The sequence below is a fragment of the Phyllostomus discolor genome, chromosome 1 (genome assembly GCF_004126475.2).
Source record: "Phyllostomus discolor isolate MPI-MPIP mPhyDis1 chromosome 1, mPhyDis1.pri.v3, whole genome shotgun sequence".
Taxonomy (NCBI): Eukaryota; Metazoa; Chordata; class Mammalia; order Chiroptera; family Phyllostomidae; genus Phyllostomus; species Phyllostomus discolor.
The window spans coordinates 31,458,621-31,483,916 of NC_040903.2; the positions used below are offsets into that span (position 1 = coordinate 31,458,621).

Below are 25,296 nucleotides of genomic sequence, written 5' to 3' on the forward strand. Positions count from 1 at the left end.
ACCAACTTTCTGCTTTTTTAAATTGTGTGATAGTTTTCTGTTTACTTGATTTCTACTTTTATCTTTATTGTCTCCCTTTGTTATATTTTTCTGTGCTTTTCTAAGTTCATATGTTATCAGCTTAGTGCATTAAATTTCCCTTCAAAACAGTTTGCATCTCTAGACATTTGATGTTTGTGTTCAATTCCTACATGATGAAAACAAGATTTTTAAAGATTTTATTTATTTATTTTAGAGAGGGGAAGGGAGGGAGGGAGAAAGGGAGAGAAACATCAGCGAGTGGTTGCCTTTTACACACACCCCCAACTGGGGACCTGGCCCACAACCCAGGCATGTGCCCTGACTAGGAATCGGATCAGCGACCCCTTGATTCTCAGGCTGGCACTCAGTCCACTGAGCCACACCAGCCAGGGCAGAAATGTGAATTTTATTTGCAATGTATGGAGATTATTTTCCCATAAATTTTAAAATTTTACTAACTTAAATTTCATGGTGGTCAGAGAACAGTGTTTATTTTACTTGTCCTCTGAAAGTACATAGTATATTATGAATGTTTCATACGAACTTGAGAATAATGAGTATCCTTTAACTATTACAGGCAGTATTCTGTTAGGTTCATCATCAACCGTGTTAACAGTGTTTTGTTCAAATCTTACATATCTGTAGCAATTTTTGTCCTTAAAGTATCAATAATTGAGAGGATTATGGTATTCTCCCATGATCATTGTGGGTTTTTCTGTTTCTACTTATATTCCTTTTAGCTCTTACTCAACAAAAATTAAGGCTGTGTTCTTAGATGCCTGGATGTTTAATGTTTTCTGTCTTCTTGGCAAGTTACATTTTTTCGTCTTCATGTAGTTACCTTTCTTTACCAGGTAATTCTTACTGTGTGAATCTTTGTCTTTAATATAGCTACTCATATGGAGATTGAGGGGTATTAGTATTTTTCCTTTTTTCTCCCATCCTTTTCTTCCAACCATGTTGTGTGTTTTTATGTCTTCAAAATATAGTCAGAATTTTTCAAAGTACATATCATATTCTGTTATATAACTGATGAGTTCAGTTCTCTTTATATTATTCTGATTGTTGAGCCAATAAACTCATGTTTTCCAAGGTTTTTTACATTGAATTGGTGATTTTTTAAAAATTCTATTTTTCCTAGTGTCGCAGGTTCGATTCCCAGTCAAGGGTACATGCCTGGGTTGCAGGCCATGACCCCCAGCAACTGCACATTGATGTTTCTCTCTCTCTCTCTCTCTCTGTCTCCCTCCCTTCCCTCTCTAAAAATAAATAAATAAAATCTTAAAAAAACCCAACTATGTTACCTCATAACATTTAAAAAAATTCTATTTTTCCCTATGTTGTTTTGAAAGTATACATTTTTTTTAGTGGTTTATTTTAAAGCTATCTGATAATTCTTTTGGTGAGCTCTTAGTTGATTGTGTTTGCTCATTGTTTTGTTTATCGGAGCCTTTGTTTTTTTATTTTTGAAATATATGTTGAATACACATTTCTAGGTTTTATCTTTTCAATAATTTGAAGATGTTCTAATGTATTCTGGTTTACATTTTTGATATTGGGAAGTTTGTGGTGTAGCTATTTCTAGTTCCTGTTCACATTGCAAAAGGGAGTGTCTTTATATGTTAGTTTTTTAAGATTTGTTTCTGGATTTTCCCCCAATCTGTGTGTATTCACTGTATATCATTTCTCTTTTGTGGTTGTAAGTTTTCATTATAATCTAATGAAGCACTTTTGGTGGGAGTTTTGTCTATTTTTTTATAACTTTCGGGGGGGTCATTTTCTCTCATTTTAACTTGTTTCTAGTTTTTATGTTTTGCTGTTTTTTTCTCTTTAGTTGCCTTTCCCCACCTTCCTGGTTCTGCTCCTTCGTGGCCTAGTCTTGTGGACACCAGCAAGCAGTGGGACTATTATTCAAGAAGAGAGAAAGACCGAGATCGAGACCGGGACCGGGAGCGCGACCGAGACCGAGATCGGGACAGAGAAAGAGAGCGCACCAGAGAGAGGGAGCGGGAGCGCGACCACAGCCCCACACCGAGCGTTTTCAACAGGTGTGTGGCGTGGGCGGGAGTTTGTATGCCTCTGTTGGTACTTAATGTGCATGTTAGAATTTATGTTTGATAACAGGGTGGAAAACCCGGTTCAGTTGGGAAAGGATTATTTGAAGAGTATTTAGGATAGCCATTTAAAAGCATCGAGGCCATTTAATTCTCATAGAGGTTCTTATTACCTAAGGCAACAGTCTTCAAAACTGTTTGTTCACTCCTCAAAAGAATTTTGAAAATTTTGTGTCCCTTCATGTATCTTCTCATCTAAAATTTTCATCTTAAATGTAAATAGTTGGCAATGTATAGTTTCCAGTGTATTATAAACATGACCATTTTAGAATAAAATTATCAGTCTTTTAAATACATGCAATGGGCTAAAAACATTATAGTGATTTACTAAACATCATCCATTTTTTTAAAAGTGCATAAACAGGCTTTCTTTAACAGATGAAAATTATACATTTCTTTCTGTAGTCAAATTCTTATTTCTGAATTACTTCCCCCAAAGAATTTTATTCTAATGTAAAATACTTCTTTCCTAAGACAATCTTTTTAAACTAATCACCCTGTCAGCCTTTACTACAACATACTCCTGTAGGTTAAAATGCATTAAAAATGTATGACATAAAAAATTTAATTATTTAAAAAAATTTTTTATGATTTTAATTATCATCATTTTTACATGTAATGTAAATTCTGAAACTAATTTAATAGAACTACCTTCCTTAATGTGATTGTGGAGCTTTTGCCTATCCCCAATTAATATATCTATAAATGATTATTACTATTACTAGGAAAAAACACTTTGCCATTAAAATATATTTGTTTTAGAAAATATATATAGTTGTAAGTACTGAGAAACCTTGTTCATATAAAATATGTGAGAATCAGTAGAATTTTGTTGTAGCTCCGTCACTCAATTATTTTAGCACCTATAGATTTAGTGATATACCAAAAGTACATAGTTAACCTAGCATCAGAGTCATTGTTAAGGGTCTGTCAGCTCATGATTTGATTTTCTTGGGAGCATAGAATTGAAAACCACCTGCTTTGTAAAACTACTGATTATTCAGTGTGATTGTTTCCTGGAACTACTGTAAAAATATACCACAAACTAGTAACCTAAAACAGAAATTTACTCTGAGCTCTAGAGGCTAGAAGTCTGATACTGTCCAAGTGTCAGCAGGGTTCGTTCCTTTTTGTACACTCTGAGGGAGAATCTGTTCCATACCTATCTCTTAGCTTCTGGTGGTTGTTAGCAGTCCTTGGTGTTCTTTGGTTTATAGATGCATCACTGTTATCTCTGTCTTGTCTGCACATGGCATTCATCTGTCTGTTTCTATGTCCAAATTTCCCTCTTATAAGACTACAGTCATTGAATTTGGGTGCAGCCTAATCCAGTGTGACCTCATCTTGACTTGATGACATTTGTAAAGACCCTGTTTCCAAATAAGGTTACATTCACAAGTGTGGGAGTTAGGACTTGAGCATATCTTTTTCAGGTACACAGTTCAATCCAATTCATTTTAGTAATTAAAGTTTTAGTTTTCTCAGTTTCTTGGAAGAATACCTAAAGGATTTTATCAAGACCCTTTTACCAAGCATCTGTGGTAAAAGATAGCTCTCGGTGTCCAGTCAGACAGCTAAATGACATTCAGCTTGCAAAGGAAAAAATCCGGCTTTATTTTTCTGTTCAAATGAGTTAACCTATATTCCCTATATAAGTCTAATAAACAAAATAGTTATAGAGCTCAAAATAAGGTGCTGCCTTCCAATACTTTGCTTTTCTTCAAAAGGATCATTTGATACTGTTTTTACCAGTTCAGGAAAAGTTATTATGACTACTGTGACATTAAGGTATATATGAAGTTTAGAAATTTCATTTCTTATTCCATACTTTGTTCTTAATGGGACAGTGTATAAGATGGGAAACCCAAAGCCCCACAGATGCTTTATGGTTCCTTGAACAAAATAGGTCTCACTGGCAGTAACATTATAAATTAGATATCTGTTTGATGCAGGATGGTTTTTACACACTTAGCCAATGTACTGGAGTAAAACTGATGAAAGGAATGCCTTTCTTTTGCAAAGGGCCAGGAGGGTGATTGTGAGAGAAGAGGTTAGCTAGAGAAGTGGCATGATGTTTTAACCTGCAGGTGTATCATGAGGCAGTTCAGATTCAGGAAAGAATAAACGTGGAAGTTGGAGATCTGGAAATTGATTCCCGGAAACGTTCTGTGCCATTGAGAAGAATTTATACACTTCCTTGGGACTGGTGTGTACTGCTGGCCTAAAGAATAAACTCCCAATTCTTCTTAGGATCCACAAGTCCCAAGTCGTGCACCTTTCTGCATTGTTTTCTCGCAAGGCAGTGCACTGCATATCCTAGCTTACACAGAACTGGTTGCTATTCTGGGACTCCCTCATAGTTTCATACTTCCTTTGCTCTTGTCATTTCTTAACCTCTCTGCCTCACAAACTTTTATTCATTTTTCAAGATCCAGCTCACATTTGTCTTCTGTGAGCTCCTCTGCACCTGAAAGAATTCATTTCACTCACATGTTTCCTAAGCACTTTATGTATTTTCTTTAGCATGTCTCCCTTAGCCTCTTTAAGAACATTGGCCACCATTTTTCATTTCTGTAACCTCAGCACTTTGTACAGTAATGCCTGGCACATAATGAATATGTCAGCAAATGAAATGACTTACACATATTTCAGGGGAGGAAGGTGAATACACTAGAGAAGAAACAATTTTGAATATTATTGGTGAAACTTTAAGCTAGATTTTTAAATGAATAAAAATCAGTTTTTATCACAATCAAAGCTTTAATTTGGGCATCTTTCTTAAAATATACATGTAGATACCATCACAATGTAGAATGAAATAAGTTAAAAGTAACTTGCACTTTTTGGGGGGTGAGATAAATAAATGTAATATGCATAGACAGTTTTCTGATTTTGCTGTATGAGACGAAGCAGTAAATATATCAGATCAATTCAGGATGTGAGCACATGCAGCATTTATTTTGTTAGTTATGGTCATCTAATCATAGACTTCTTAATCCAAAAGGTCCTTAGAGATGATCTAAATTTTTTCTTATTAGATGAGGAAATAGAAGCATAAATATAAGGCAATAGTAGAGCCTTACTATCTACTGGAAATGTGGTTGAGACTTTACTTAAAATCTTCAGTCTTGAAATCAGGTAGTTTAAGAATTGTTTTCTCATTTTCCTTATTACTCTTTAAGCACTTGATTTTCCCCCCCTCCTCTTTGGGGCGAAGGGAGTAGCAATTCCTTCTTTTATTCATGAAATTGACATTTTCTGAGTCTCTTGTTATATACCAGGCACAAAGCTATATGCTTGAGGATACAGAATCATTCATATACTACCCTTTCAGATTTAACCATATAGTATTACCAAGGTGACTAGGGCTCGTTAGTAGTTTAAAACTTTTTAAAAACAATGTCCAGTAAGAAACTGAACAGGATTTATTGATCTTTTTTCTTCCTATAGTTCCTAATAATATGACTTATACTTTGTAGGCACCTGATAGATTTTTATTTACTAGATTAATAAACCTATGATACATGTGTTTTTGTGTGTATGTTTTGTGTTCACGTGATGTAGGACATGTGCTGTCAATTTTAGGAAGGTTAGTATGATTCCTTTAAGTTCAAAAGCATTACTTTTCAGAAAGTTGAGTTGTTTCTAATGTAGTTAAAACACTTGAGATAGCACTGCTATCTCTAGAATGTCCATACTTAAAAGTTAAGGAGCTTAATGCAAAACCTGATAGGATACATGACTAAATGTCATGGCTCTGCTAGAGCTCATAGAGCTTGTATTATTTATATTTATTCTTCGAATAAATATAAATAATACAAGGTTTATAGAATATTGGAGTCTAAATTCTTTCACTCAAACACACATGCACAAATGCTACTTAATTTTTATCGGAACTAAGGTATTAATAATTAAACCACAGTTAATTTTTAGGTTGCTGTGCTGTAGGGCATCAGAAGTCATTGTTTACCTAAATCTAACCAAAAGTTCAAGGTCATAGAGGCAAAAGATACAGGAATTTTGTGTTGTTCTGAATTATCCCAGGAATACTGTTATTTGGAAAATCCAACTGAAGTATAAGTAAAGGCCATTTTAAAAAATTTTTGAAGACAATATGGCATGTAGTATGTGCTGTGTTACAAATTATAGGGTCATTGTTCTGAAAATTACAGACCAGTTTCAACATGTAGTCTTTAGGCCACTTAATTGTGGGCCAGATTGAAGTCTGTTTGTTCTGGGTATTTGAGTGAGGTCTAATGATTTCCAGGCCCAGAGAAACTTTGTGCCACAGCTGCTTATCAAAGAAAGGGCTAGAAAAAGGGATCTTTAGATTTCGTGCATGAGACCAAATATTCTATCATCTGTATTAAGGTTTCCATTCTGTCACTGCCTTCAGAATTTTAAAAGGCCTCAAAAACATCAAGAATTGGTGTTAGGGCAAGGTTACAAATGATAAATTATGAGATAATTGACTTTATTTTAGTGTAAACCCATTTGGAATCATGACAGAGCCTCATTTTTTAAGAGGGTAATATTAATGCTATTTGTCCTGGTGTGTGCTAGTTTATTATGCTTTATAAATGTTAATTACAGCATCAGAAATGTTAATTACAGCGTCAAACACCATTACAAAAAGGTGCTACTTCTGAAAAATTTAGCATGAAATTTACTGAAGATGGTGAACCTGCATGTCAGCTACCTTTTATTAAGGGCCTTCTCTTGTACCAAGCACTTCATAAATGTTATTGCCAGTTCTACAACAGCCCTGAAAAAGATTGCTGCCAGTTTTACAGATAAGAAAACTGAGATCTAGAGAGGTGAGGTCACCTACCCTGGGTCACACAATTAGGAAGTAGTAGAACTAGGATGTGATCCTGGGCCCACTCTGCCCGTACTCTTCCCACTGCTCCACACTGTCCTGGCACATTGCCTTTCAGGTGTCTTGCTTCCACATTCCAAATACAAAGTATGTATTTATGGTTAGAAAAATAGTGTGAATGTAAACATGTACACACACAGGTGTGTGTGTGTGTGTACCTTTTCTTATTTTAATGAAATGTTTTTAAATGTAATGTATTGAAGCAGTAATACCGTTGTCAGCAATATGACTTGCATTAGGCGTAGCACTACTGAATCATTTCTGTTGCTAGGAGACCACAGGCTGATTTGTTCTATTATATGGCTTATACTTTCACCTGATTCTGTTTCCTATTATTCCTGCTTAGATTTCTCAGCCCCTTGATACTCCAGATGAGTTAATTTAATAATTTGTATTAAACATATTTCTAGAATCCAGGGCTCTTCAGAACACAGTGCTCTAAAAGATATTTTTATTCTGAGTTTACTGATATTAAGTTGTAGAAAGTATTGACTTTTGTGCTGAGCAAAAATGAAAATAAGAGACTTAAAGGATTAGGAGAAAGGTGGAGAGAGGAATGTTGGTGAAGGAACATGAAAAGAGGAGACAGGGCTAGGGATGTGAAGGGAGACTACCTTTGGTCCCAGTTTTACAAGTCCATTCTTTCCCAAGTCAGAAAGTGGAGGTGCAGCTGAAGCTTATGCATTTGAAGTTGTTGGCCATGTGAATCCCTGCTTCTCACCACATACTTACAATATTAAGTAGCTGGGATGTCAGAATGCAAGTGTGTGTGTCCACAGGCAACTTTTTGAGTGGATATTGTAGAAGTTGCTTTAATGTCCCTCTGTTCTTCATTTCTGTGCCTCTTTATTAGATGAATGTACCCTTTATGTGATTGAAAACTTAAAACCTTCATCTGCTTCCTACTGTGTAATGTAGCCACCGTGAGCCAAATATTTAAAATGCATTTTCAGAATCTTAACTGTGTGCCCAGTATTTTACAAGTAATGTAAAGATTTTGGTTGAATATCTGAAATATACAAACATGCTTTTAATTCTAAAAGGAGTAAGAGAAAGCTAATTAAAATGTAAATCATTTATAGCTCCCAAGTTTTGAAGAAAATAGCAGTTTTCCAAAATTTGTCCCATAACAATTATGAAAACACAGAACAAAATTGATCCCTTAACATATGTAATTACTATGTATTTTGTATTAGATTGTATTAGATTGTCTTGTATTAGATTTAGTACTAATTAGGGAATGGCATCATTATTTATTTCCCTCTCAGTTCAGCAACTGCGTCTATTTCTCTGTAAGATGCTGATGTGGGAGCTTCTGGTTTGAACTCAAGTCACTTCTTTTACCGTTTGAAATCATGAAGTATTAACAGTCCAGTTGTCAAGAACAGTTGTTTCTGTTCCGGTTTCAGTGACGAAGAACGTTACAGATACAGGGAGTATGCAGACAGAAGCTATGAGCGTCACAGAGCAAGTCGGGAGAAAGAAGAGCGGCATAGAGAAAGACGACACAGAGAGAAGGAGGAAACCAGACACAAGTCATCTCGAAGGTTTGCTCTTTAATAAAATAGTAAAATACTTGGAAGCTGACAGAGAAATTGATTTGACTTCAGGAAGTAAAAGCAAAGATTTCCCAATAACCAGTCGAACATATGTATTCCTAATTAGAAGATTAAGAATAATGTTTAAAAAGTTGATTCCTTATAGGTTTCAACACAGATTTTTAAATCTGACCAGACTGTATTTAATACCAGTAATCCAAAAGGAGCATGGAATGTAAAGTAATATATGAGAAAATGAGGCTTTCTACATTATCTTGTTGGGAGGAGGGAATTTGGCATATGAGCCAGTCTTTAATAGTAAATATTATTAAAGCAGTTTAATTAAACAAAATTCAGGGCATTAAATAATAATGCCTATTATTTGGCTAAAGTGAACCCTAGAAAGTATTTCTTACTTTAGTGCTTCAGCTTCTCATTTGTAATTTGTCTTTCAAAGTAAAATATATGGGCCCTGGAAATAACATTGGCAAAGATGAGCCTATAAAGTAAATACAATCTCAGCATAAAAGTTACAAAAAACTACTCCCTAAAATGTGTTTTGAGATAAATAATGTTTTAAATTTTTTAATACCCACATTGAGGTTTTACCTAGACAAAGTGAATTGATTTTTGTCACCACTTGTGTACCTAAACATTTTTAAGAACAGACCTTATGTCTTTTTCAGTAATAGTAGACGTCGCCATGAAAGTGAAGAAGGAGACAGTCACAGGAGACACAAGCACAAAAAATCTAAAAGAAGCAAAGAAGGAAAAGAAGCGGGCAGCGAGCCTGCTCCTGAACAGGAGAGCACCGAAGCTGCACCTGCAGAATAGGCCTGGTATATAGCCTTTTGTGAATATTAGTGCCAGAAATAGATACTACAAATCTTGTTTATTTTTCTGGATAATGTTTAAGAAATTTACCTTTAATCTTCTGTTAGTATAAAAACTTTTTCCAAAATAAAAGAGTGAATTTTTCATGTTAAGTTAAAAATCTTTGTTTTGTAATATTTAAAAAATAATACAGCAGTGACTTTATATCCAAGAAGGTAATGTGAATGACTCACTCAGCAGGGAATTTAAAGAGCTGTGTTTAGCTGTGTATATACCAGTACCTGATAAAAGTCAAGGTTCCACCTTGGCCATAGTGTTCTTGAGTTAATCAAATACTAGTCTCTCAAGAGGTTTCACCGCAAAGGCATCCAAGGGCACCTCCTGCGTCTTGAGACTAAAACTAGTCTTTTATCATTGCTGCTGTGGCACTGATGCTTAGCGTATTACAGAACTCATGCAGCCTTGACATCGTAACTTTCTGATAGCAAGTATTCAGTGTTCTAAATCTGGGTTCGTGGCAAAATTAAATGGGGAACTTTTATATCCAAAATAATAAAATCTAGGGGTCTTTGGGTGACCTCTGTGAAATAACTTATCCTAAGTGTCATTTCTAGCAGGCGCAGGGACACGCATCACTGACACAAATCGAATTCCCTTGTGGCCATCTGTATGAGCCAGGGTCCAGCTGGTTTGACCTTTCTTGATGCTTTTCCCAAGGCTCCTTGGTTGAGCAGCCTGAAGATTTTTTATACAGTTACTAACTATATTGTGACTAAAGTGATAAGAGCTTTAGTTATTTCCTATTAAATTTAAGAAAAAGCAAGTGTATAATTCTGTGAGCATTTTCAGGGGTTAACACTTAGAAAGTATTTGTCATGTCAGTGATGGTAACGACATGGTTTTGAAAGAATTACTAGGATCTTTTAGACAGTGGTAACAAATGAATTTAGTGTCACATACTTAAAGACACCTATAATTTTTAAAAAATATTTATTTCTCATTTGATGAAAGGAACATTTTTTGGCAATGAACTTTTAAAATGCTCTGGGTGTAAATTATTTTAAAACACCTAGACTGTACCCTTGCAGACCTCAGCATATACCAGATTTTTAATTTGGTTATATGATTTGAATTCATCGGGGGCATACAAATCATTTCATCTGTTTAAGAGCTTTTTATTAAATAGAAAAATATAAAGTTTAGTGATGCAAAATCCTCCACACTGAATAAAAACTATTAGTAATGTTATGTTTGGAGAATTATATTTTGAGGTGTAATTGGCTTCCATTACATCATATTTTTGCTGACATTAAAGTTCACATTTTTTCAGTGTATTCTTTAAATACAAAAAAATGACAAGATAAATACATTGTTTAAACTTAATTGTGATTTTCTGTTTTTCTGTGACCCATCATTCTATAAAAAAGTGCCAGGCCAAGAAACAATGGTCAGAGTGATCTTTCCTTTAAGTTCTTTGAGCATCCTCGCCAAGCAGGCATGCATCATTCCTGACGTGCTTCTGCCGTTCACAGCCAGAAGAATGTCGCCACATCTAAAACAAAACACACAGAGCAAGGTGTATAGTTACCGTTTTGATCCATAGCTGAAGTTAATTCAGGTTTATTTGATGGTCCTAATTTTTGCTACATCTATTTTAATTACATTATTTCTCACTAAGATTTTTTTCCCATCCCTCCTCATTTAAATTCTGCAAACTCGACCCACTCAGCTTGCATTGGAAGGGATGCCAAAAGTGAAGGAAGTTGCTGTATGGGACCAAGTAACTTACAATTATTTTGGATTTCTTAGATTGAATGCTACGTAGATGTGTTTAATTTCTTACCAATAAAAAAGGTATAATAAATACATGCATTATTTCAAGTTGGGCCAAGCTTTGACATGTATAATAAGGGTTTTTTTTTTTTGTTAAATAGTTATCATTACCTAATTCTTCCATCATTGTATGCTGGTGTTCCTTCAACAATGGATTTGATAAAAAAAGGTTTGTTCCCATTGTATTCTTCATAACCTCCGACAATGCAGAAGCCCAGACTTCCAGCTGTGTTTCTTCGTAGTATGACATCTTTACAGTTATACAGGTACCTGAAATAGAATGTAGTCTAATCAATATATAAGCACAGTTAAGTTGAACTCATAGTTAATAATTCCCATTCCTTCTATTGGCATTATTTTTTAGAGTAAATAGCACTGGTTGGGCCTCACTCAAAATTATGTCATAACCCATTGATTGAACTTCCATTTTCCATTGCTAAACACCCTTTTAAAAATCACACCATCTATTATGTTTTGCTTATATGTCTGCTGGGCAAGGTAATCGTATTTTTGGCTTGAAGATTTAATGCTTCAGTTTATATTAAACAAAGTTGAATATGCATAAAGCCTTATAGGTGAACCAAATTCAAGCATACTTATGTCATTTTTATTTACCTGTAGATACAATTTTTAATGAAGGCAAAATTCTTTGAGTAAATGATTAATTTCAGTGAAAAATATTAAACCTACCCTAATTAATGCATGTGTTGAAATTTTGACTTTTGGAAAATACTAGTTTATATGTAGTTCTCCATATTTAATAAAGGCTATAAAGACATACAGGCATAAAATGAATGGAAAATGTACACTTAAAGATTGTGAGAATGATTCATATAGGAGAGAGAAAACTGGCAGTAAATGGAATAGCAAGTTATAGAAGGACTGGGAGAAGGAGAGACCACAAGTGTTTGTAAATGAGTAGAATCCTCAGCTAAAATAGAAATGGAGATTTGAAGAAGCGTTCGTTTACTATTCAGTGGCTATTGAGTCAGTGTTAACATAGGTGCAGGCTACAAGCAAACTGTATCACAGTGATGATAGAGGTTGTGTGTCAGAAGCTGGATTTGGCTCTAAAATCCCCCAGCCCAGAAACTAATTGGAAAGAAAATTAACATGTTCATAAAAAAAATCAAGATATTGTTTATAAGCTGTACCTTAAAATATTAACTGATTTTTGAAAAAAAACAATAAAACGTCTTGTTAAATGTTTTATTAAGTCACAGCGTTGGTCAGTAACATTTGTTAAACTCTGAATTTACTTGTGAGCTTTTTCCTATTTTGAACTTATTATAGGATAAATCAAAGATGTGCTAAAGTATAAACAATAACAAGGAGCTTGGTAATTTTTCCAAATAAGAAATTATGGTTACCTTAAAAATAATTTAAACTCTGTCGAAAGGAGTTAAGTATGGGGAAGTCTTTAGCTGCTCTGGAAGGGATCTGTGTTTTTGTTCACTAGCTGTTCCTTCAAGGGCTTTCAACCCCTTTCCTCAGCCCACTCTCACTGGACCTCAGTGTTCCAGTGAGCCCCTACATTACCAAAATGTGGCTCTCAAGTTATGTGCCTTTCAGTGTCCAGAGATAAAAAAAAAATACATTTGTATCATAATAGTAAGATACTGTTTGCCTTTCACTCATTTTTTTATGAGCACGCAGTGGCGTTTTTCCAGAGAGCACGTGACAGGTGATCTGGCAACAGAAAGGAGAGTCCAGATACCATCTGTTAAGCCAAACATTAAAGAGGTTTGCAAGAATACACACTACTGATCTTCTAATTTGTAAAAATCCTGCTTTTCTTAGAAAAGACTATTAACATGTAATGATATTTATTATTTTAAATAAGTATAAGCTCTTCAGAGTAATCCATAAGGTAAATATCATTAGATATAGCCTATATACAGAGATTCTTTGAGTTCGTCAGTACTTTGATAATTCTAGAGCTGACATTTACAAAGTTGGAGGTCCCACTGTTATCTCATACTCAACATGTTCGAAACAAGTAATACCTCCTTGTTCTGCCATACTGTGGCAAAATAATCGCATTGCTGGCCCCCAGCAGTCACCCTTTCCTGGCATCCATGCCTGCTTGCATAACTTTGTGGTGTTTTCCCTATTCTGATTCAGGACTCGGCCATAAGATCATCAGTGGGATTTTTGCCACAAACAGGCAAATCCTAGGTAAATATATAACTTTCTACTGAGGTTTTGCAGCTGGTTGTTGTACAGCATGATTGTGAAAATGCGTAATTGATGCTCCTGTTCCTATTTTAGTTGTATCCCTTTTGCTTTTTTAAAAATTACTAAATTAGCAACTAGGAAACTTGGAAATAGAAGTGGAAACTCCATCTTAAAACTGAGTAACCATATATGCAGGCAAACTTGTAAGGGCAGTGAGTCAGAGTGGGGATGGAAGAGGGAGTTCCCACAGCTGGAGAGTGCAGGCCCAGCCGGTAGAGCCCTGGGGGCCATCATGAATGGTCCACTGCTAGGCAGATCACCCATTCCACATGGGAACACCAGAAGGAGGAAGGCCGACCATTAGCAGACCCACTGGGCCCACTGTGGTGAAGAAGGGCACGAGTGAGGTAATAACCCAGACAACCCATAAGGACAGGAAGGAGCCTGTCAGTGTGGTTGGTAGGGTGGAGGAGAGAGACGTGCAATGTGAGTGGCCCTCCGTGCAAGGCTGATCTTTGCTGGTGTGGGAGAAGTAAAGAAAGATTAAAGAATTAAAGACAAAGATTAGAGAGTCAGCAGACACACTACAAAAGTGGAAAGTAACTAATAACTGTAAGACAAACCACTCACCAAAGAAATGCTGCTATAGAAAATGAAATTTTTAACAGCCATATTACTGTGAATTTAAACTACTTTGAAATAATTCCTGTCTAAGTGAGATCAATGTAGAGATACAAGATTTCAAGGAAGATATGAGACAAGAATAAACGAACCAACAGAAGTGACTACAAAAACAGATACTACTGAAAACACAGTAAGGGATGTGAAGGACAGATCAAAATATGGAAAGAAACCAATGGAAATAAACTGTTGAAGAGAAAATGGGTGAGATATGGAACACAAAGATATCTAATACATATCAGGACTCCCTGAAAAGAACCCAAATAAGTTATTTTTAATATTAAGGTGAAAAGACCAAGCCACACAAAGATGGGAAGCAATGAAGTGGGCCTCACTTCTCTGCACCATGACTCGATGCCAGTTAACAGTGATGCAATGCCTACAAAGTCAAGAGTGTGACCTAGCATGTCCAGGCACACTGATACAAGTTCCTGTTGGTAGTGCTCCTTATGAATTCTTACTGTACACTCCTTATGAATTCTTACTGTAGCATTGTTTGTGAAAGTCAGTATGGAAAACAACCTAAGTGTCCACTATCAATTCAATAAATTGTGGTACATTGACACAATAGGGTATATTAAGCCATTGAAAGAATGAGACAGCTTAGTATGTACTGGCATGAAGTGATACCCAAGATATATTAAAATTTTTTAAAAAAATTCATTGGTACATAATAATGTGTATGCTACCACTGTGTGTACAGATACACATAAACAAGAGGTCAACAAACTACAGCTCAGTCCCACCACCTGGTTTTGCAAATAAACAGCCATGCCCACTCATTTACATACTGCCTGTGGCTGCTTTCATGGTGCCACAGCAGAGCTGAAGAGTTGGGACAGAGACAGTATGACCCACAAAGCCTAATCGCTGACCCTTTTCAGAAAGTTGGCCATCCCCTAACATAGGTACTGCCTGGGAAGATACCCGTGTGACTGTTGAGCAGGTCTGAGGGAACTGGGGTGGGAGACTAGACCTTTCCCTCTGTGTGCTTTGGAGGCCCCTGAATTTTGTACTGTGCTCGTCAAATTACTGTGAGGAGAGGAGAGGAAGGAGACTAAGAATAGCCATGGTGACTGAAAACCAGGGTTGTCCCTGCTGGCACTGTTTCACATTGCCTTTCTACTCTTCTTTTAAAAGAATGAGCAAATCCAGATGATTCTGGCAAAAGCAGGAAGGTGCTCGCGCAAGACCAAGTGAAAAAGGAGGGAAAGAGAACCATTCACTTGTTTATATTTGGAATAAAAAGCATCTTGCATTTGTCCCATCTTACATGAACCTGGATTACATAACAAAATAGCTTTGAAGCACAAAATTTAAAAGGTGATCTACATTAGGTTGCAGTTTCAAGAAGATTTTTTAACAATAAAAGTAACTCTTCCACCTAGGCTCAGTTCTAAAATGTTTTAAGATTTTTAAACTGCCTCAATGCCCAGTTTTCGACTGTTTAAAAACGCAGTCATTTAAAATTTATCAATTACTAAAAGCTCAAAAAGGAATCTAGGTCGCTTTGTATTTGAGCCAGGGATTGTTTTTCCCCAACCTCATTTAAAATTACTAAGAAGAACAAGAGAGACTGACAATATCTCCACCCTCAAAAAATGTTCTAAAGCTACACGTCCTGCTTTCATTCATTCATTTAATCCTAACCAGCATATATGTTCAGTGACTCCACTATTTAACATTTAAATCACACATTTGAAATTAGTAAGAATCTTTTGAAGGTCAAGAATTTACGCTCTGATGCAGGTGAGCAGACCCCAGCTTATCTGTCCTCCAAATATTTAATTTCGGTATACAGCCATTGAGCAAGGCTACCCCCCAAATCCTGTCCCAAAGTGTCTCTATGAGACAAAAAAATGGCTCTACTGTAAGAATCTAGTCATCTCACTAAAATGACAGCCCAGCTGCTTCCTCAAGTTTTATACAAGAACCTCACGAGAATAGAAACTAGTGCGAGAAGACCAAACACATCCTCAGTCAACATGCTTAAACATGCAGTCACAGTAAAATGTTCTGCTGTGTCACTGTATGTTTAGCCGGGGCCACCCAAAAGCTAAAGAGGTAAAACCACAGAAGGGGATCATCCTCTGTGCAAGTTCCTAGGGCTGTACCGCTAGCAGATGAGGGACGGGTGAACCTGCCCCTGCTCCAGGGTGTGTGAACTCCCCGTTGCAGGAGCAACTGTACGTGGCAGACCTGTGACTGGCTCATTGTGAATGCCTAATAGTGTTTCCACATCCAAGCTTTCGTCTCTGCCCTGATTTCTACATGCATTTTCAGTTACAAAAGGGAATTCAATTATTTCAAATTGTCTCATAACCAAACCCAGGGTTCATTAATATGCTAGTGCCATAAATCAGCCCAAGAGTGGAATAGTGGTCTAAGAAATACAGTTATTTCTTCCCAGGGCCACCCGAAATCCTTTTCTATGCATCCTCCCCAAGGACCTCTCAGTGGGACTCACCCTGGTAATTCCAGCCACATGACCCAGGACGGGGACCAGTCACCAGCTGGGGCTGTGTTGTGGTTGGTGTCCGGGGCTGTGTTGTGGTTGGCGTCCAGGGCTGCTGGGCTGCCGCAGTCTTCCTGGGGCTCACATTGTTTGACTTCCAAGACTTTAAGAACCACCGAGGAGGACGTGCTTTTCAGTAGTGCAACGGCCTTGCTCCGGCTGACCTCTGTTAGTTCTATTCCATTCACATTCAATAAAATGTCACCTGATGGTCAGAGAAGCAGAAGCCATCCTTAGTAGGAGAGCAAATAGGACCTTCTATGTAAAGTGCAAAGGGGCAGGGAGTGACTGGGATGCAGGAAGTAGTGATGTTGAGGGGCATGTCAATTAGCTTCTTGCACTGACATGAGGCTGGATTCTCACACAGCAAACGGTGAACTGTGTGCATGCTCCAAAATGCTTTAAGTTCTGTAAGTCACGTTTGGAGGTTTCTAAAGCATACCCGTTGATGTGTGGCTCTTGCCTTAAAAAAAGGGGGTGGGGGGGAGGAAGGAAGATTAGCCTCATTTACCACTTAATCAAAGAAAACCTGCATTTCCACTCCCATTTTTGTTTCCTGTTTTTAGCACAAAGGGAGAGCACTTGGCAAAAGCTTTTAGTGCCTGCACAGAGCCTAGTGTGTGGTAGGCACCTAATAAATGTAGTTTGAATGAATGAATAAGAAGCTACCCCTTAGAGTATCTGGAAGAGGAGTTGACAGAAGTAAAGAAAAAAAAGTGGACCATGGAACTGTGTTCTTAAAGAGGAAGAAAGAAGTTGCAGAATTGTGCACCTGTATAATTTTGTTAACTAGTGTCACACCAATAAAGAGGAGGAAAGAAAGAAAGAAAAGAAAGAAAGAAAGAAAGAAAGAAAGAAAGAAAGAAAGAAAGAAAGAAAGAAAGAAAGAAAGAAAGAAAGAAAGAAAGAGAAAGAAAAGAAAGGAAGAAAGAGGGAGAGAGGGAGGATGGGAGGAAGAAGGGAGGGAGGGAAGAGTTATTTCTATTCATTGCAAAGGTGCTAAGAACTACCACTGGTTAAGCAGGCTGTACCATTCCCATACATCATACTGTATAATCATCTGCTCATGTTTCACTAACAGGTCACTTCTTGGTTGACCTCATTATTCTCCACCCAGGTGCTTGGGTGAAAAACAAAAGCAAGAGAAACTAAAAACATACCTCCCCTGCCTCCATTTTCTAGTTCATCTTTACCCTGACTTTCTGCCATCTCTGACAAGCTTTTTTTACACAGAATAACCATAGCAAGAATTTAAAAATACGGAAAATATAGGAAAGGCCTTGAGTCCTTTCTGACCACACAAGAAGCACCATCAGGTTGGCTGACCAAATCCCTTAACATCCCACCCCACTCTGGCTCCACAGGCTGAGCGACTGTACTTCAGAAATTTCTCGCATTTTATCTTTTGAATCTGAATCCTTAAATGACATAATTGCTCAACCATCTGAGCTACCCCTGTCTGTGAACTGACAATATTACTAAGGCTACAATTCGCCATTGTCATTCCAGGAGTCCAGGGCACATAATGAGACATGTCACTAGTGGGAAAGTACCCATTGAGTGGTACTTTCACTTAATATTTATTTCATCCAAGTCTATCCAATTATTTCTATCCAACCCATAAAATGGGACAATTCATGAACAGTTGCAACATTGGATCAATCCAGCAAAGAATCATTTAGAATAAAGGGAACCAGATTATACCATTTAATGGAAGCAACTTCTCCATAACTGTAGCATTTTCCTATGAATTCTTGGCATAGTTTGCAATACTTGCTTTTTACTAACACACAAGATGGCACCCACATCAATCTACATGAACTGCGCGAGGTGAAATCCAGCCCAGCAACTACACTCAAACCCATCAAGGTCAATGGGTAACAGATGTCCCGGCCAGAGCACCCTCGCATTCTCTCGTTAAATCTGGAAACAGTTAGCTGCTAATTCCTTTTCACACTGCTGCTCCAGAACCTGAAGTCTCTACTTCTTACCTGTTTTTATTCTTCCGTCTCTGCTTATGACTCCTCCGGGCTCAACACTGATGACGTAGATCGGCAAGTCCCACTCCCTGTGGGACGCTCCCCCTGCAACGGTCATGCCGAGAGATTCACTGGGGTCTTTTCGGACAGTAACCATCTTCTCGTGACAAGTAACCGCGGGATGGAGGGGCTAAAGGCACAGACAGAAAAACATGAGTTTGTATTTCCTACATACAAAAACTACCAAAATTGTGTGTGTACAATGTATGATGGTGGTGCTTGGTCTCACAGAGGGGCACACACAGAGAACCCTTGCTTTGCCCCCCCCCCCCCCCCAGCAGAGCGCCATCCCGAATTCTATAGGGTGATTCGGAGGATGTTTACATTGCACACAGGACCAGTAACATGGAAGGGGGAACAGGTTGGAGACCACTGGGGGAATATCAAGCATACGAAGTGAAACAGCATCCCATTTTTCAAGTGATTCATTCATTCCTGATAGTAGTGAGTCAACATTTCATAAAACTCTTTTGTCGTTCATGAATATCAGAAATTTTCCTAAGTTTAAAAAAAGTAACCATATTTTAACTTAAGTTATGTAAATAGTCAATTTATAAACTCAATTTATAAAGTAGTCACTTTAATTTATATAAGCAGTCAATTATAAACTCAAAGAAAAACAGTAGATTACATAGAAAAAAACTAAAAACTCATCTGAGGGGAGAATGAGAATTTGTATTACTATTTGCATTTCCATCAAGAAACTAGAAGGAAAAGTGGTTTCGTTGCGGGTAGGTGGAAATGCACAGATCTGGGCAGGTGGGACTTAACACATCCCATCCGTTTGGACCCCGTATGTATATTATCTATTGAACAGATCAGATTAATGGGAAGCTTTTATAAGTCTGGTGGCTGACATCTTACAGAACTGTTACTCACATGCACAGGGTTAATTTTAAATGCTTCATTATGAAGCAAGATAAGCCTAGGCTTTTGCATAGCCTTTATGCTTATTATCTCGATTTCCGATGTTTTTAAGTTACCCGTGTCTGTTTTAATGGCCTTGTATAGAGTAACGGCCCATGACTGTGCACCCGGCATTTAGCGCATTGAAGACGGTAAGTACATGTTTGTTGAATAAATGGATGGATACACTGCAAATTGCCACAAACTGTTTTTGGTAGTAATAGAATAAATCAGAATTATGAATAATTATGGCAAGATATATGTTACAGCTATATGTTACTTGTAAGGTCTGGACTGTGTTTATATAAACCCCAGAACCTGGAAGATAATGGTTATCAGATGCAGGTTATAAAATTGAAATGGGACTTTCTTCAGAGAAGAGTTTCAAACTAAGACAAGTAATAGTCCTAGCGCTCCAGCTGAGACCAAGGAGTAAACTTAGAAGGGCTCTCAAGATCCATTCTCGGCACATGACCTTTCCCTTCTGAAAAGCGATTAGATGCAGGATGTCCCTTCCCTTAATCACAAACATCTCTCAAAAGGGCCCCACTTGGAGATGCAGGCAGTTCTGAAGTGCCCCCAGCTTGGCAAGAGTTCTTATAAACCCAGAGACTCCTGCTGGCTACCCTGTTGCTTCAGCTCATTCCTGGGAATATTGGTGAAGCATTTACTCCTGAGGCTCACAGAGAAGAGCTTCATTTCATTCTTTCCACGTGTGGGGCACGGGTGTTGTAGGGGTAGCTGCTCAGTCTCCCAAGGTGATGTCTGAAGCACAATATGGAATATTCTAGAAGACAAATACATCTCACACACACTATCATCCTTGAACAGCTGTGGATGTTATATCCCCACTGAGGACAGGTGGTTTGCCGTCTTCTGAGAAATTAAACAGGACACTGTGAACATCTTTATGCACACGTATCTTGCACATGTGTAACTATTTTCTTAGGCTAATGTCCTAGAATGACAATGGCTAAATCAAAGCATCTGGGCAATAAATATTCATGAATAACCTTCAAAATTGTGATATCATGTATAATTTTACTAATATGTTGTGGAAAATGCTGATTTCTCAGAATTCTTCCAGTACTGGGTTTTATCAATATAATAATATTTTCCCAGGTGAAAACAAAGATTCCAATAATTTGTCTTTCTTTGTGGTAGCTTTGAACATCTTTTATTGTTATTTGGGTTTCTCATAGTATTTAGCCAGTGAGATTTGTAATAAGGTAATCTATGACACAGATTAAGAATGCCCATGTCCAGTAAACCTGTGGCTAAATGAAATGTCACCAAACGGAAGATTGGACTTTTACCCAAGAATACTTTGGTTAAAAGAAAATGTGTCACAAAATTCATTTGAGAGGAGCAAAGCTACATGTATTATGAACTATTCCAGAAATTACACTGGCTTCTCTCCTGCCACTCCAGTTAATAGGAATTCATGAAGCTTTCATTATTTTGTTGTAAATAAACATTGCTTGAATAATGTACAGATTGGCCAGGTGCACCTTTAGGAAAAGGGAGGAATATTGTTTTCCACTTAAGTAGGTCAGGGCAGACAAACCAAGACTCAACATTTTAAAAAGTCTGATCAGTGAAATATAGATGTAAAGAGGAAAATTGGGACCTCAGCAAAAATTTGATCAGCTCATCCGCGGGCTCTTTCCACGATTCATTATGATTTGGTGGGAGGAATTATTACAACCACAGTGCTGGTGGAAGCTTCATTTTAGTGATTTAATGAGCTAGAATAGAGTCTAGTTAATTTCCCTACAATTAGTTAACCAGAATAAAACTTTAAGAGAATCAACTAGTTCTCTATGAATAAATAGCAGTAGCTTAATTTAAACAAGCTAGTAGTGTTTACTAGTGAAAAGACACCCTGGAGTTCTTATCCATAAAATGGTTTAGCAGGGGGTGCTTGGTCTACTGAGATTGCTTATTTACGGTAAATAAACCTGGGATTTATAGATTTATGGGGCATGGCTGGTTGGCCGGATGGCTGGTGAAATGGGGAGAGGGCGTAGCCTTGTAGGCTGCGTAATTAACAGCCTACAACGCAGAGAAGTCCCAAAATCAAAATCTGAGGATTGTTTCTATATACATTGTTCAAAAATTCAAACTTGTGAGCTGTTCCAAACTGAAACATAGCCTGATGTGGTATGTAGGCATTCCCTAATTTGATGCAAGAGGAATGGGCTATCTGTAAGACTTTTTATTTTTTAAGTTACAAGTGATTTAATGAAACCAGATCCCAGAAGAAACATTGGCTGGAAACTCATTGCCATCACAATAGGATGCCAAGCCAAGGCTGCCTGTGGGACTCGGACTCGGTTTGGTCTAAACAAGGTTTGTGTTGCTTAGACACCCGCCCAAATAGAGAGGCTATGGCACTGCCTTTAATATCGGCCACCGACAGAAGTAGAAATTGGGCTGAGTGATCTCATGTCAGTTTGCCTACCCGAAGGATGCATTCTGCCTGCAGATACATTCTGCTTTCATTCACAGTTCTAAACTTTTTCCCTAGATTTGAATTCCATAAGATAGGACATGTGCTTTTTGGTTTGTCCCAACCCCCACCACTCCCTAATATTACATGAACTTCAAGTGTTTATATTATTTTTCTGGGTCCTTCTGCAAAAACAAACATACTAAAAATAGCAGGGGAATTGTTCATTTTCAGGCAGACTGGGGACTTCAAAATCCAGAAGCCAACTAAACCTCTTGTTTCATTTCAAAGTGAATGAAAAACAGTTCTTAAAGAAAATTACTTGGAAAAAAAAACATGACAGTTATTTGGCTTAGACTGGAAACAAGGTCCCGTATGAGGTCTGCAAGATCAGGTTTCCAGCCTCTCCCGCACCGCCCTTTCTCCGGCTTAGATGGGAGACACGTGTTACCCCACCAGGTCTTGAAGATGGGGCTCTGGGCTCTTTGTTTTACCAGACAAGCCACACAGTGTGTAAGTGATAGAGCCCACAGACGACACGTAGAAATGTTGAAGTGCAGCCTTCCCAAGAAATGGTTCCCTGCAAAAGCAGTGGGCGTACCCTGGCGGGGCCTCACCTTGGGAGTGTGGCTCCTGTCCTCGGGCCCTGGGGACTGGCTGCCGTTGCTGCTCCAGCCGGCTTCCTGAAAGATGTCAGGGCTCTGCTGACGGACCTGGCGGGACACCACGAGGTGAATGCGCCGGTCACTGGCCTGGGCGATAAGACACACGCGTTAGCCACTCTGGGCTCCCATCCAAAGCACCCGGCACCCACGTGTGCTTACCAACGTGTGAGTTGGGGTTTACGTATTTTATGGGAAAAAAGTGGTTTCTAGTATTTTTCACGGTGGTGCCCACTTTGTAATTTGATAAGAGAGGCATTTCCTTTATCCTTTATTTAATAAATGGCTCTATGGTACACAGCCTGAAAGAAACTTTTCAGATAGAATGCGGCGCACACTGTAAAGCAGCAGCCTAGTGAAATCCCAGACGCAAGGCCTACGACCAAGGATAAACAGTAAAGAAAAAGAAGTAGAGTTAGTAGCAGCAAATGGCTACTGCAGGGAGAGAAATTCTGCATCTGACGGTTTCAGATACTTGGGGGTTGGAGAAGATGGGCACTTCAGGACTACAGGGGTGACTTCCTGGGTTCTAACACAACTCAATTAAAGGCCTTTGCCTGGATCCCTTCTTTTTCATGTGGCTGCCATTAATTCTGACTTCTAGTCCCCTCTGCTATGTACACTGATACTTGGATGGAGCACTCCACATAGCAAATGCATTGCTTATTGGGAAGGTCCACTCCACACCGTCAGTTACAAACTGGCTTTCCGCCCCAGCGGAGCCTGGTGTGTGTCGGAGAGCACAGGCCATCATTCCAGAGCTGCTGAGTACTGCAGCCCCAGATCTGCAGGGCAGTTGGATTAGGCCTTGGACCTGGGGAACCTACATAAGCAGGGCTCCCTGACAGCCCCCGTGAAGTAGCCACTTGTGCTCCCCCATCACTCTAGTAAGAGCTAACAGTGGCTGCGGCGTGGTTAAATTTAACCAGAAGGGGCCGCTCCAAAACACTAGATTTGCCGACAAGGAACAGAGGAGTAAGTTTCAGGGGTTCCTCTCTTCATCCCATCCCCTGACCACTCACAACCACAGCAGAGCTGGGCTTTAGCCTGCCAGTCTTCTCCGGCCACAGGAATGGTCACTGGACCACAAAAAGGTCAGGTCATGAAAGGAGGCCCTGGAAAGTCCACACTCTTGTCCATGAGCTTTTTGCTCCTGGTCTCTCTGCATCTTCCCACACCACATAACGCCCTCCCACTCTCCCGAACTGGGACCTTGTTTTTGAGACCTAAAGCCATAAGAACCCACCAATGAAATCAGATCCCCACTGCTGGCCAGCACTGATCAGCCCAAACTTTCACAACTTTGCATCCTTATATTAATAAACGTTTCTCCTTCAGGCCAACCTTAAAACCTACGGGTCATCAATTAGGTGGTTGCACATTAGGTGAACTTTCTTTTATCCTCTCCTGAAGACATGCTTATTGACTTTAGTGAGCAGAAGGGAGGGAGAGAGGAAGAGAAATATTGATGTGTAAGAGAAACATCAATTGATTGCCTCATGTGCATGCATGCACCCCAACTGGGAACCGAACTCACAACCCAGGCATGTGCTCAGGAATTGAACTTGTAACCTTTCGGCTTACAGGATGATTCTCCAACCAACTGAGCCACACCAGTCAGGGCTAGATGAACATAAAAAACTGCTGAAGCACCATAAGCATGTCTATTGTAAACATCACGGTAGACAGTTGGCCCATTGAGTTGATTCATTTCACATAAATTTAGAAAATCTAATACTCTGGTTTCTCTTCAAATCATATAAATCTTTCACCTTTTTTAAATTTAGAAGATCCAAACAAGACTCAAAAGGAAATATGAAGCCCTGGCTGGAGTGGCTCCGTGGACTGAGTGCCAGCCTGCAAACCAAATGGTCACCTGTTCGATTCTCAGTCAGGGCACGTGCCTGGATTGCAGGCCAGGTCTCCAGTAGGGAGCTTTCTCTCCCTCCCTTTCTCTGAAAATTAATGAATATATAAAAAGTCTTTAAAAAAATAAAAGAACAAGTCCTTCACTCATGTTCCTTCACGTAAAGCCAGTCATCGGGCACTTGTCCTTTCTCTGTTCCTTTGACTATTTCACGTCCCCTGCTGTTTTTCTTCATATAGGAAGCCTGTGTCATAACAGAGCAAAAATAACAAGCCCAGAAACAATCATGAAGCAAGCTGACACGAAGAACTCTGGTATTAGCCAACAAAATTCAATTCTTAGAAGAGTATTTTGTAATCACTGCCCCTTTATGCTGTAAGACTGACATATCTTAATGAGGTTATCTCTGGAAATTTTCTGAAGCAAAAATTATTAAGAGATAAGAAGTGGCAAACGGTCGAGTGGAAACTTCAATGGGCGAGCCCAGACTGGTTTATCTACAGGGAAACTCCGATGTTGAGACAGATCCGGGCAGCAGGTCTGTCTCTAGGCCAGCACGCTGGCTCCCATTCGCTCTGGACCAGGAACGTGACCTGGCCACCTCAGAACAGTTGAGAAAATCTGAGACTTACATGTCAAATCAACTCGCCAGGCAAAATCCAAAATGTCAGGAACAGCCTGCAAGAGCTATTTAATTCACAGTGTCCAGCGCGAATTTCTCGCTGGGTTTTCAAATGCTGACTTCGGCATTAAGTTGTTGGCGGGAAGAGCACTCCA

The 25,296-nt window shown here is 38.6% G+C and overlaps 2 protein-coding genes across 29 annotated transcripts in view; one reads left to right on the forward strand and one right to left on the reverse strand.

The window, feature by feature from the left end:
- Positions 1–12,386, forward strand: part of FIP1L1 (factor interacting with PAPOLA and CPSF1) — a 73,766-nt gene extending 61,380 nt beyond the window's left edge. For 14 of the 26 annotated variants that reach the window (XM_028507919.2, XM_028507920.2, XM_036020598.1 and 11 more), the window contains 3 exons: positions 1,856–2,069; positions 8,424–8,561; positions 9,239–12,386. In XM_028507919.2, the coding sequence (XP_028363720.1) occupies positions 1,856–2,069; positions 8,424–8,561; positions 9,239–9,386 (500 nt within the window). In that variant the 3' untranslated portion in view covers positions 9,387–12,386. The remainder of the gene's footprint in view (positions 1–1,855; positions 2,070–8,423; positions 8,562–9,238) is intronic. The other 12 variants (XM_036020591.1, XM_028507926.2, XM_028507927.2 and 9 more) reach the window with 2 other exon arrangements.
- LNX1 (ligand of numb-protein X 1) overlaps positions 8,595–25,296 on the reverse strand; it is a 106,177-nt gene continuing 89,475 nt past the window's right edge. The window contains exons 6-10 of one of the 3 annotated variants that reach the window (XM_028507918.2): positions 22,608–22,742; positions 18,585–18,762; positions 16,546–16,798; positions 11,331–11,489; positions 8,595–10,938 (exon numbers count right to left, since the gene is read on the reverse strand). In XM_028507918.2, the coding sequence (XP_028363719.1) occupies positions 10,803–10,938; positions 11,331–11,489; positions 16,546–16,798; positions 18,585–18,762; positions 22,608–22,742 (861 nt within the window). In that variant the 3' untranslated portion in view covers positions 8,595–10,802. The remainder of the gene's footprint in view (positions 10,939–11,330; positions 11,490–16,545; positions 16,799–18,584; positions 18,763–22,607; positions 22,743–25,296) is intronic. The other 2 variants (XM_036020537.1, XM_028507917.2) reach the window with 2 other exon arrangements.